Raw genomic sequence first — 13,202 nt, forward strand, 5'->3', positions numbered from 1 at the left:
TGCCGAAATTGGACCATTCAGTTTGGAACTCGGCTCATGACGAATTACGAATACTGTATATATGCCAAAAGCGCAGCCATGCCTAATTGTCCCCAATTACGAATGATCAAATACTGAAATAATGAGGTTTTACTGTATTGTGGTAACCATAGTAAAAAATTCCAGCATATTCTAAATTCAAAAAATATATGGAAAAGGTATTTGAGAAATTATGGCAACGTGACTAAGACTTAAAAAAGTAGGAATCTTTATAGTGATTAACTTAAATTTGGTTGCACAAGATCAGTAGAGCATCGCACATTGCAAAAGGAAGCCATGCAGAATGCGCTATGCAATTGAGAAAAAGTTCAGAATTCACGCATAACTCGTGGATTATGCACCCGTGGGTTGTGTAATGCTGTTTTCATGCTCAAATGTACACAGCTTGTAGTTGAGAAGTTGATGGCTGTCTCTCAGGGCAAAATGTGTTTTCATATTGCAAATAATATTTTTTTCTCTGGTTTGTGTGCCTCCAGATATTGGTGAACACTTTTATCCTTGTGGCTGCTATTTTCTAGACCAAGTTCCAAGTAGCAAAATGATTTTATACTAATGTTTCATTTGTATTGGATCACCTTTACAACGGTCATCATGACCACATGGCTAGACACCGACAGCTTATGTATAATCGATCTCAACTTGGAAAGTGGTAATACTCTACATCCCTTGCCTTCACTCGAGAAGACGACCAGGACTCTGCGAGTCATACATTCAGTAGATGGGTTTCACTGAAACTGAGCCGGGCCGGAGGACGGGAGCGAGTGTGCGAGCAATGTGCGTTGTGGTGAGGTGGTGGTGAGAGTTGTCACGCATCCGGGTGAGGAGGTGTTCTTTTTCTCTCTGTTCCCCGCCGTGCTGCCTGACCGTAGGGAAGAACCCGGGCCTTCCCATCCAGGCGGTGTATGTGCCCTCTCACCTCTTTCACATGCTCTTTGAGCTGTTAAAGGTAAGCAGCCCCCCCCCCCCACGTTCCTAGGCGTCCACGGTCGCAGTTTGTTTTATGCTTCACTCCAAGAAGGGATCTAGGAGCTAGTTCTGTTTTATCCGCTTCCGTGGGCCGCTCTCTAACATGCAGGGCTGGGCGCTGCGAGAAATCCAAGCGAATTATTTATCGCAACGTGATGTCGACGTTGAGTGTGATTGTGCGGTCTCGTGTTGCTACAAAGACTCTCAAAGTGATTCGGGAGGGGGAGAGATTTATCGATTAACATTGATTTGTCTCTATTTTAGCAATGTTATTAGAATTAAGATTTTGCTGTAACATTATGGGATGCAGAATCCATATGGAACTCTTAGCAGTGTATCATCTCACCATCCAACACGTGCATGAGGCTGTACAATCTGCTTCGTCAATTGAATGAATGCCGACATGGTATTGGAGGGGTCTCCACAAGTCCAGCAACCAAGGGGAAGAGAAGCCCTATAGCTGATGGTGGGAGTCTGTCCGCGCCGATCTTGGAGATGGCTGCGTGCGTCTCCTGTGCATGGGCGAGATCTGCCAAAGGGTGGAGAGCGTTGGTAGCGAGGTGTGGAAGTGGCATCAGCAGCTTTGGTCATGCAGACGTCGTAGTCTTATTTGAATCTCCCCTCCCCCCCTGACCCTCCCCGCTTGTGCCCCCCTACCCATGCTCCCCCACCAGAATGCGGTGCGAGCGACGGTGGAGCACCACGGGGAGTCGGACTTCCCTCCCGTTCACGTGCTCATCACGCTCGGCCCTGAGGACCTCACCATCAAGGTGGCCAAGGGGGACCAGCGGAAGTGTGATGTGACTCGTGGTGGTGTGTCTCATGGTGTGGTGTGACTCGTGGTAGTGTGTGTCTTGGTGGTGTGGCTGACCCATGGTCTGGCCGGTGCGCGCTCGCTGCATGTGAAGGTGAGCGATCAGGGAGGAGGAGTTCCTCTCAGGAAGATTGAGCGACTCTTCCACTACATGTACTCCACCGCGCCTCCACCCCACACTGACGTCTCCCGCGCCCCGCCACTGGTACGCTCATCCCCCCTCCCCTGCTGGTACGCTCATCCTCCCCTCTCTCTTGGTGAAGTCTCTGCTGGTTGTGGAAGCCTCCTCCTGCTGGGTGGTGCTGCACTTCAGAACGGGCCACATGCGACTCTCTCCCACAGGCCGGCTTTGGCTTCGGCCTGCCCATATCGCGGCTCTACGCACAGTACTTCAATGGGGACCTGAAGCTTTACTCCATGGAGGGGCAGGGCACGGACGCGCTCATCTACCTGAAGGTGGTGCCGTCCGCACGCACCACGTTCGACGTCGTTCCCCCCAGTGTTGCTTGTACCAATCCAGTACTGCTGAAATGATGCACTCCCAGAAGGCCTTACGGGCGATGTGTAATTGTACTCATGTATTCCTTACATGGAGGGGCAGACGTGTTCTCCACTTACCGTTTGTGTCTCCCATGACGCGCCTCTGGGTTGTGCCGCGCGTCATTGGGACGACGACCGGTGACTCGCTGGGCGTGCGCGCTTGGCGTAACCGAAGTCACAACGCACGGGTGGTGACGGGTGCCGCGCGGGTGGTGACGGGTGCCGCGCGGGTGGTGACGGGTGGTGGCGGGTGCCGCGCGGGTGGTGACGGGTGCCGCGCGGGTGGTGACGGGTGCCGCGCGGGTGGTGACGGGTGCCGCGCGGGTGGTGACGGGTGCCGCGCGGGTGGTGACGGGTGCCGCGCGGGTGGTGACGGGTGCCGCGCGGGTGGTGACGGGTGCCGCGCGGGTGGTGACGGGTGCCGCGCGGGAGGTGACGGGTGCCGCGCGGGTGGTGACGGGTGCCGCGCGGGTGGTGACGGGTGCCGCGCGGGAGGTGACGGGTGCCGCCCGGTGTGTTGCAGGCGCTGTCGAGTGAGTCGGTGGAGAAGCTGCCGGTGTTTAACCGCTCAGCGTGGCGCCACTACCGCAACTTGCATGAGGCCGACGACTGGTGCGTGCCGAGCAGCGAGCCGCGTAACGTGCTCAACAAGACGACCTGACTGCACCTCTCCGCACTACTCCGAGCTCCTCACACCGCACGATGTAATTAATGACTAGACCACCAGCTCTCACCGCACTACAGCGCAATACACCACCCGACAATTCTACACTCAGCTACATAATAAACCGATACTATACCACACTACTCTGTTACACCGCGCTGCACTGTTCTTCACCACCCTGCAGTGAGCCATGCAACATGTGAGCAGCGCTATAGATGCTCCATGCTGAATGAGGACTTCTCAAAAACATTTGGACTCTACACCAGTGCACACCACAGTAAACACTACCACACCGCGCTCACGCGGACACAAACGGTACTGCAGTAATGCACTCTTCCGCACCACTTGGGCCTTTGAAGGCTGTATCGATGAGCAGTGCTGCGAAACTACGAAAAGTGCTCACACTCCGTGTGCTTGGTATGTGGCACTCGGCCAAGGCTCGTATACACACGCACACAAAAGAGTGTGCACATGTACGCACACTCTCGGTGTCGCCTCACTCCAATCTGTGCATTGGATGAGGATTCTGTATCTGATGAGACAAGGGTTCTGCATCAGATTGGATGAAGGGGGCGACAGGGTTGTGCGGTGGTGTTAGGCCTCACGGTAAATAGATCCATGGGATCAGTTCCTGACACAGCACCTTTCTGCGTGGAATTAGTTTTTTGTTTGTTTTCCCCCCTCTTATGCATGTGTTTCCTCCAGGTTCATAGAGGGTAGTTCTGACGAGACGAGGGCTCTATAAGTTTGCTGGAGGTGACCAGGTGTCAAATGCACTGACGTGCAGTGCTGATTTTGTACGTTCAAGGCGGAGACAGAGTGAGCACTCACAGTGGAAGGCAATACCGTGTTGGCTGTATATAGGTCATTATGAATCATCATGGACAGCTTTACTGAAGAAAAAAATCACATTTTATGTTTTATGTGATAGACCTTCAAGATTATAAATCTTGAACAAAGGGTTTTGGTTGTTAAGCAAATGTGTGTATTGATGAATGGTTATACAACATATACCGTGTGTAGTGTACGTTTCGTGGAAAGCATGTGGCCCTGTGGAAGGGAACTCATGTGATATTGGAATTCCAGTAGTGACAACATGACGAGCATCTTGTCACTACTGGAACTGAAGGTGAAATATATTTATTTGAAATCCGTGTCCTTTATTTAACCAGGCGAGGGCACGTTTAGATTAATTACCTCTTTTGCACATGAGTCCTGGTACGCGGCACTTACATGGCCGACAGTTGTTAATGTATCGGTGGTGAAGTGGCATTCACCGCTTATTGCAGAGGTTCACAGTTCAAATCCGGCAAGTCACCCTGATTAATGCTGCAGTGTAGTAACCATAACATACCATGTGCTGTCTGCCTCACAATTAACGTTAAAGATCCCGTCACTGTAGGCCATTGTTTGTTAGTCACGGTCCAATTTAGCACAAATTTTATAATTACGCCACGAAATATTCAATTGGAAACGCATCGCAGTTGTCGCCTCCTGTGAAATTTGGCAGGACCTTATTGGAAAACAGTTGAGGCCCAGTGAGGCTTTGCTGGTTAAATAACAGTAATACAAATAATCTCGAATAGCTTATGAATAGCGACCAAAAGTGCAAGACAATAAGTAGTAGCACAGCCGCCGTCTACTGATTTTGAGACATCGCCTGACTGAAATTCTCTTCCAGTCTCCATGGGGTTAAGTTGCCACCAATTAAGTGAGGGTTGGAGTGAATTCTGTCTCACTTGAGTTTTGAAAACTGTTCATTGAATGAGGCCCGGCTCCAGATCCTCTGGGGGAGGGGGGGGCAGAAGAGCGGTTGTGTGAGGGGCCACGGTCACCGTGATTCGCCACTAACAAGCGTAAACTTGACGGGCCAAGGGAACACTTGGCGGTGCAGGGTTTAGCCCAGCGCCAGCCTCGCATCGGCCCTTATTTGAGTGTTCATCTCTTGACCGTTGAATAGAATGCACAGAAATGTGGCACAGTGGGGAGCACAGGCGGTGCATCTGTCAGTCATCTTGAGTCGGTCACCCGATTACGATTGGGTCTGTTGTGAACTGCCATCGAGCCTTTGACGATTATAAGCTTACGGTATTGTCAAATCACGTATTAAAATGTATTGCTCAGTTTGTATGCATTGTACGCAATCGGGTTCACGTGACCCCTGCAACCACTAGATGCCGTTACAATGTAAAAAATATCGATTTCTAGAATCAAAGTGGGACCGAATGGCGGCAATTTGTTGAAATCGCCGTGGGGGTGAATCGTCGACCTCTCCGGGTAAGGAGGCAGGGAGCGAGTCGGGGGCCTCGTCGTAGTTGCCCCCTCGAGGCGTGGATCGCAACGTCGTCGCTACAAGCGCGGAGCAGAATGTGGCCTTTGTTAAAGGCGTGGAGGCATTTGCTGGCAGTCGCGGCAGATGCCATATGCAGGGGTATTCTCACAGCTTTTCCAGTGCTCTATTTACAGAGGGCATGCCCCCCTTGCCTCTCTCTCTCTCATAGCCAACTATCTCCCAGTCTCCCCCCTCCGCCGTCACGAACCCCGCACTTGATACCGAGCCTAATGCACGGCGGGGCTTCTTTAAGTAGCAGACAGCCAATGAAGTCTTACATCTAAAACAATCCTCGCTCAAGTTGTTTGTTCTGATGCCATTAATTCACTCTAAATATGAACGATGCTTTTATTATTAGCAATAAAGGATGTGTTTTGCCTTGTCTCTGCCAATTTGTTTTGTCTTGGTGCCTGGCGGGGTTTAAAGTCGCTTTTATTATGCGCCGCAGTGCATCCGGAGAGGTGACCTTTATAAAGCAGGGGAGAGTGAAAGTGTATATTTGAGGGAAGACCTGCATCTACCGTCTCGTCCTCAGGATGTATTCTGCTTAATGGTGGAGTCGTTGTTGAAACGCATGGTTTGAAAATCGAGGGGGAGCGGTGGCGCAGGAGTTGGCACACTGTGCCATCAACCCCCACAAAAGTTGTCTGAACTGGCCCTGGTGTCGCAGTGAACGTATTAAAAGTGGCTTACTCGACGTTTCCATATTGGAGTTTGCTTGTAAGTAACCCGCTTGATGTTATACACTTAATGCAGAACAGGAGAACAGTACTGGCTTAAAGTAGGGATGACATGCATCCACGTGTTCGAAAGTGGGGTTTCATTAAAACCAAACATTCTTAAACAGGAGCTGGCCAACACAGAAGATGTCGGTCCATATGGTTAGAATTAGTCAAATCTGAACTACTCTGAGAAATGAATGGACAATAACGGGGAATATTTGTTTGCATTTTAAAAACAACGTATTAACCATTCTTAATGCTAGAACACGTTAGAAAACACTCCCCCCAAATGCTCTTCTTAATTGATAGGTCAGGAGTGATACGTGTACAGTGCGTTACTGTACATGACATTTTTGCTGAAATTGACAGCAATTTTTATAGATGTAAAAAAATATTTACCTTCCTTCCTCTGCTTTAGTGACTTAAACTTTTGAAAATAAACTTTACTGACGTTTCACAGAAGAGAACCATCGCTGTTTAAATGTCCTGAGTCGCGTGGGAAGATGGGTCGTAAATTAAGTTTGGGGCCATCCATTTAGTATGTAAGCAGGGGGGGGGGGGTTAACCCAAATCGGCCGTTTTATAGGATTCGGGGGGGGGGGGGGGGGGGGCGTGCGTCAAGCGTACGTACGTAGGTGGGGGGGGGGTAAAAAGTACGTGTGTGTACAGGGAGGGGTCAAATTTTGACAGATTTTTGCGTACGTACTTAATGGATGGCCCCTTTGTGCCACAAATCGATCCATTGTGGCCTTAAATAGACGTCATAAATGTGTCGCTAATTAGAACGTCGTAAGCCGGTTGTAAAGTTTCGCAAACTTTACATATTTTTACTAAGATTAAAAAAATACACGTGGAATATTTAATTGAATATTAATGTTTCACGAACGTTATGCTCTCAAAAATTATACTTTTAAAAATCCGGACAGGCAAACGCACACTTGTTCCATTATCGTATGATGTGTGTGAGAGCTCGCATATAGTTAAACAAAATCAAGTTAAAATTCAATTGTACTGCAGTACAGAGATATGGCTTGAGCTGCAAATGCAGATATCATACATGCACACGCGCTCAGACCTGTTATTGCATTCATTGCACAGAACGAAAGAACACGCAACATGACCTGCGCATGCGGACAAATTTGCATGAACGTGTATCCAAAGACGTTTAAATCAATCGTGTTGCAGTGGAGACACCCACGGCTGCAAATGCAGCTCATACATTTGCATGCTTTCAGATCTGTTCTCGCACGTCGATTCTGTTCTATGAAATTAATTGAACTGCAATGCAGAAATAAAATGTAATCCGTAAATGTGGACGAATCATTCACAAACGCATATTAAAGCTTTTGAACTACAGTGGTAAAACACGGTTCGGGCTGCAAACACCGCTTCGGCTGCAAAGCGGTGACGTCGTGCGTCCCGGTGTTCGATAACGGAGGCGGGGCACTAACGTGGAAGTGGATGCCTCTGATAAACCCCATCCCCACTCTTGCTGCTGCTACTCCAGCTGCCGAGACTGCTTGCAAGCGAAAGCGCATCCCGTCTCGGAGAGGGGAACTCATTTTTAACTCCGATCTCCGCGCCAGGGAATGTGGCGGCGGTTCCAGAGATGTCTGGTAAGTCATGCAAATCCGCCCACGATCCCAGTGGCGGAGACCGTGTGGTTCCGTCCTCTGCCGGAGGCGAGTCATATCGGGTAGGCAGCGCAGGAAAGGCGTGAGGCGGTGTGGGCTGCTAGGCCGCACGGACCAGATTAGTTTAAAAAGTTACTTTCATTGTTTAATTGCTGGTTATTATTTGCGTGAGAAGGTAACCGGTTCGTTAATGTGTTTGTGAGCTTGGTCGGCCTGCTGTTAGTGCAGGGATTGGTTCACAGCGCTGCCCCTGAGGCATTGGTGGCAGGGTTCACAATGATCATTAAAGTTTGTTCCCTTTAAAGTTACGTTAACCGGTGCTCGTCTTGATAGGTTGAATAAATAATTTAACTTACATTACAAATACATTTTGCCGTTGTTGGGTGGCTTCGTGGGTTGATAATGACCATGTCACAGGTACTTAGCCAGCGATGTTGAGGAATAGGTTCAAGTCTTGTGTCCAGGTGTCTCACTGGTTCATAATGGCCGTATCGGACATCGATCATCCGTGTGGTTAAACGCACTACAGCTGGGAGTATTTCTCTCGGGGAGTTCATAATGGCCATGCCGACCTGGTAATGTCCGTATCAGAGACACTGAGATGCTGCATGTAAGCTCTTAAGCTGTTTTTCTCTAAAGGGGATTAATCACGGCCACGTCAGAGACACAAATCGGACAACGCCTCGGCTCATACCCCGGGTTCTTGCCCCGGGCCTGGTGTCACTGGGGGCTACCTAACAGCCACGTGAAAGCCACGGAGATTCTTCCGTTTCGAGTCCGGGCATTGAGTGTCTTTGAGGAGGTTCGTCTTGGCTGTCAAATGCACTTGGCACCACTGCGGTGGGGGGCGACAGCCCCTGAGGGTCGGTGTCACTCGCGAGGTTCGCAATGGCCGTGTCTGGGATTTCGTTGTGGTCGATAAACGGGGTGATCGATCGAGTTGCGCTCAAACTTGATGCCTCCGCCCAGGTAGTCAAGTGACTGCATTTTAAAACAATGCTGTGATCATAGACTACGAACAATTTGCACGTCTCACGTAGCCTCGGCTGGATTAGTTGGACTAAATAACAGGTCCCTGCAGGGTGGGCTGGTAGGACAAGTCTCTGCGCTGTCTATTGCTGATTTTACACCCAACAGCACGAGATTTCACTTCGTTAAAGTATTGAAAGGGGACGGACGGACGGACACATTAATTTATTGCAGGCTGGTACACTCAGTTTACAACTTCGTTCCTACCAGGATTACCACACCATATTGGTTGACGACTGACTCGTGTTCACTCCTACAGGGTAACGCCACACGGTGTAGTGACGTGTGTCAGGAAGGTCTAAAAGCGTGGTACAGAAGCCGCACGCACCCTGGGGTTTCGTGAAGGAGGCCCTTGACGAGTGTTGAAATCTTGCATCTGTTAGAGGAGACTCAAAAATAGCGAATGAGTGAGAATTATATATGGAGATATAGTGACCCCTGACCACAGGAACGAGGAATTTACAGTTCCTGATCGACTTTCAAGTTCATATTTTTTTGGAAAAAAATATTTCTGTTTCTGCCTCTGTACAGCACTTTGTTCTCTGGGTGAAATGTGCTTTTACAAGTGTAATTTGTAATTTCACATTTTCTGAATAATGCCACAAATTCAACACTGCGTTGGGAAGGCTGAGGTAGCATAACATTTAGTTTATGCAGTACTGTATATACATTATACAAAGTGAAATAGGGCAGTACTCGGGTTACGAACCTAATTCGTTCGTGAGACTCGTTCGTAAGTCGAACGGTTCGTAATTCGTAACAATAATGTACGATTTAAATGTCCTTACGGTCGATGTTATGAAATGTGTTACGGTTCAATGAAAATGGAAGCATTGTTAAACTCATAATTAAGGATACATATTGTAAATCTCAATGTGAAACTTTAGAAAAATACTGTATCGTAAATGAAACATAAAAAACAGTTTTGTTTTAACTTAGGGGCCGTCCATAAATGACGTCATGCGATTTTTTGTCGATTTTTTTTCCCCCTCGTCACACGGCGTCACAAAAAGTCAGACCCCCCTCAAATATGACGTCACAAAGCTCTGTCCCCCCCCTCCCAAAACCATATTTCCATTTTGAAAATAAAACATGCTTCAAATCGCTTTAAACTATTGCCATTGTAGTGCGTATTTAATGTGGCGCTGCACTCTGATGTTGTAGGAGAAAACATTTATAAAAAAAATCAGTCTATTTAATTAGTAGAACGTGTTGTCTATTTATTTCAAGTTGCGCTTTTTGATTTGATGTCACATTTCTCACACCCCCCCCTCGTCACACATCGTCACAAATGTCTGACCCCCCCTATGTGCGTGACGTCATTTATGGAGGCCCCCTTATCTGGAGTCCTGATTGCTAGCTTGTAGTTAGAAAGGGGGCAATAAGTCACCACAATTGCGCACACACACAAAAGCATAAGTCTCAACAATTGCGCACACACACAAAGGCAAAGAGACACACCACAACGACCCCCGTATAGCCTTGGCAGACTGTTGGGGCAAGTGCTGTTAGCGAGCATCGCCTATGAAAGCCGGCACGGCACACGAGTGGGTCAATGACCCAGCGAGACGCCCAGCTGGCTTTGTCACCCCAGTAGCGATGTTTACACATCACATCAGGTACTCATTTGAGGCTTAATCGACCTAGGGGAGGCCCAGGTCCAATTCAGATAATCGTCACTGGTGTTGATCGTGAACGGGAATTGAACTTTGGTCGCCAGGTCGGTAGCACAGCGCGCTAACCATTGCACCCCCCCCCCACACATGCGCACAAAGACCAACCCCTATAGCTTCAACAGACTGTAGGAGCAAGTGCTGTTAGCGAGTAGCACTTATGAAGGCCGGTATGGCATACGAGGGGGTAGGTGGCAAACACCACACCCGGCCGCCTTTGTCTTCCCAGTGGTGATGTTTACACACTGCACCAGGTACTGGTTTTGGCCGTGAGAAAGAATCAAACTCGGGTCGCCGCTTTCGTAGAGCAGCGCGCTAACTGCTTCACGACCGCTCCCCACACACGTTCACACTCGCATGTCCGTGCACATACACACACAGACACTCACTCCGAACGCGGAGGATCGCTCCTCTGAACAAAATAGTTAAGCGGTTCGGTTTGTAATTGCGAGTTCTCGTTTTGAGTTAATGTTATATTTGATAGTGCATGGAAGCTGGTTCGTAAGTACGGGTGTTCGTAAATCGAGGACTGCCTGAACAGTATTTTAATTTCAAAGGGGCTCGCGCCCATATGTGCTGTCATGTGAGATGAAACGAGAAACAGTTGCGAGTGGAGCCGGTTTTACACTTTTGAGAAAGTTGTTTAATTACTTTTATTCTTCTAAAACCCTGCGACATTCATTGTGCTTTACATGGCACAATGAGGTGTCTAGATTTGACCGCATCACAAGCCACTATGAAATTGTAAGCGAACCAATCAATGGCAGTGGGTTATGGAGTACTGTACATACAGAACCAGTGGGCTTTGGAGCACATTACAGAACCAGTGGGATATGGAGTACAAACAGAACCAGTGGGATATGGAGTACAAACAGAACCAGTGGGTTATGGAGAACTATCAGAACCAGTGGGTTACAGAGTATATACAGAACCAGTGGGATATGGAGTACATAGAGAACCAGTGGGATATGGAGTACATACAGAACCAGTGGGTTATGGAGTACATAGAAAACCATTGGGTTATGGAGAACATGCATAACCAGTGGGTTACAGAGTATACAGAACCAGTGGGATATGGAGTACATAGAGAACTGTCGTGAATCCAACTGAGTTGCAGACGTTATCTTAGGAGCACCACTATTTACACAACGGTACGTAACATAACACAATCTATACTCGGGTCTAGAATGCCCATCTAACCACGCTACAGCAGAACTAGACACGGTTCGCTATGACGGTCCGGACCACAAGCTGGGTCCCGGACCCCATGGCTAGAGGCTTCTCCCCGACGAGGATCTTCGTAACACCAGCACACGAAGAACCTAGAGCTCGTCACGGGGCCCTCGTTATATGCCCTCGGGCTGGCTCCGCCCTTCGCCCCGCCCACCTTCCAGGTCTCTCAAGCTCCTTCTCGAAGGTTCCCGAGAGCTCTTTTGGACCACGTGACCGCTCCGCGGCCCCTGTCCACCAGTGTCCCCCCTCCAATAGCATTCGGTCACGTGTCAGCAGGTCAACTAGCGTATCATGCCCCAAGGTAACCCTGGCTGGCTGACGCTCTCTCTCGCTCCCTCACCTGGAGCCCGCACCGCACACTGCTCGCGGTACCTCTGCGCTAACCAGCGCTCACCCAAGCCCTGCGAGGACTGGTACTACATCCCATAACCCGGGCTGCCCATAATGACAACACATTACCCGCCGTGGCTTCGTAAGCCCTGGCACCATACAGTGACAAGCACAGTCATTACAGAACCAGTTGGTTCCAGAGTACATAACCGTAAGTTATCGTCGTTATGCTGAAAAGCTGCCCGATACGTTTTATGGATGTACCGCGTGTTGTTCGGTACCATGACCAACGTTTTTCTCCACGTGCTGGAAGCTTCTTCAGGAATTAAATTCAGTTCGAATAGTGATACTGTATTTGGGTTTAGTTCCGGAATAAACTCCCAAACTCGTGTAGCGGAACATTGGGCATCATAATCAGTCTATAAATCATCTGCCTGAGCCGGCTTTCATTGCAGGGCATTTATTTTTCAGCGTTGAATTATGTTTGTTAAATATTTTTTTTTATATTGTGATGCAATTGTCTTTCCTTCATTGCTGTAACTTTATTTTAATTCTTTTGCTTTTGTCATTTTGGTGACCCAGGTCAGTAACTCTTTAAAATGAGACAAGTATCTCTTGAGTTTTCACCTGCTTAAACAAATACATTTGACTCAATTGATTGTGGCGCAACCCTGCAACCACTCCGGAGAGCTTAGAGGAGGTGTTGCTGTTTTTGTGGTCACAACTGTAAGATAAGCGATCATAGACTCCTGCGGTGGTGCTGTGTGTATGGTGATGATCGCACCACGCCTGTTAAACATTAATGCCGTCTTGTGACCACTGCTGCTGCTGTCACGTGTGTCTTCTGCTTCAGAAAGCAGATGAAGCAGAGATTTATTGCTTCGGGCCGACTTGTGGTCAGAGTCTCGTAATCTCTTCCGTGTCCCCAGCACAGACAGCCGCCTCTTGTTCAGCTGAATGCGTAGACACCGCAGGCTGTCAACAGTGTGCACTGCAGTTTCACAGCTGAAGCCCAGGAGAGGCCTTCTCGGTGTAACCCCAAGAAGGAAAACCCACAGCAATCAGCTGATCTTCTGGCTGCTACTGTAGGTCATCTCTATGAGCCATGCCAGAGATTAGTACCGCCTGGTGATGTGATCATTATCATCAACCATGATCAATCCACCTTTGGATGAATGCATCCCAAAGCAGTCACCATCCTCCCCTGTCCCGCGATGCAACAATCC

The 13,202-nt window shown here is 48.8% G+C and overlaps 2 protein-coding genes across 10 annotated transcripts in view; both read left to right on the forward strand.

Annotated features, from left to right (window-relative positions):
* LOC116956284 (pyruvate dehydrogenase (acetyl-transferring) kinase isozyme 1, mitochondrial-like) overlaps positions 1-5,737 on the forward strand; it is a 38,952-nt gene extending 33,215 nt beyond the window's left edge. For 2 of the 3 annotated variants that reach the window (XM_032977764.2, XM_032977767.2), the window contains 5 exons: positions 909-985; positions 1,680-1,775; positions 1,914-2,024; positions 2,162-2,275; positions 2,883-5,737. In XM_032977764.2, coding sequence (XP_032833655.2) covers positions 909-985; positions 1,680-1,775; positions 1,914-2,024; positions 2,162-2,275; positions 2,883-3,020 — 536 coding nt within the window. In that variant the 3' untranslated portion in view covers positions 3,021-5,737. The remainder of the gene's footprint in view (positions 1-908; positions 986-1,679; positions 1,776-1,913; positions 2,025-2,161; positions 2,276-2,882) is intronic. The other variant, XM_032977766.2, reaches the window with a different exon arrangement.
* Positions 5,738-6,756: 1,019 nt separating this feature from the next.
* The window catches only part of LOC116956280 (phospholipid-transporting ATPase IF-like), a 45,195-nt gene continuing 38,749 nt past the window's right edge, over positions 6,757-13,202 (forward strand). For 6 of the 7 annotated variants that reach the window (XR_012930211.1, XM_076054054.1, XM_032977743.2 and 3 more), the window contains exon 1: positions 6,757-7,693. Coding sequence is in view for 6 of the 7 variants with exons in the window: in XM_076054054.1 (XP_075910169.1) it covers positions 7,667-7,693 (27 nt within the window). In the remaining variant the exon portion in view is untranslated. The remainder of the gene's footprint in view (positions 7,694-13,202) is intronic. The other variant, XM_032977747.2, reaches the window with a different exon arrangement.

The sequence above is a fragment of the Petromyzon marinus genome, chromosome 64 (genome assembly GCF_048934315.1).
Source record: "Petromyzon marinus isolate PM22_M1 ecotype Great Lakes invasive population chromosome 64, UKy_Petmar_22M1.pri1.0, whole genome shotgun sequence".
Taxonomy (NCBI): domain Eukaryota; kingdom Metazoa; phylum Chordata; class Hyperoartia; order Petromyzontiformes; family Petromyzontidae; genus Petromyzon; species Petromyzon marinus.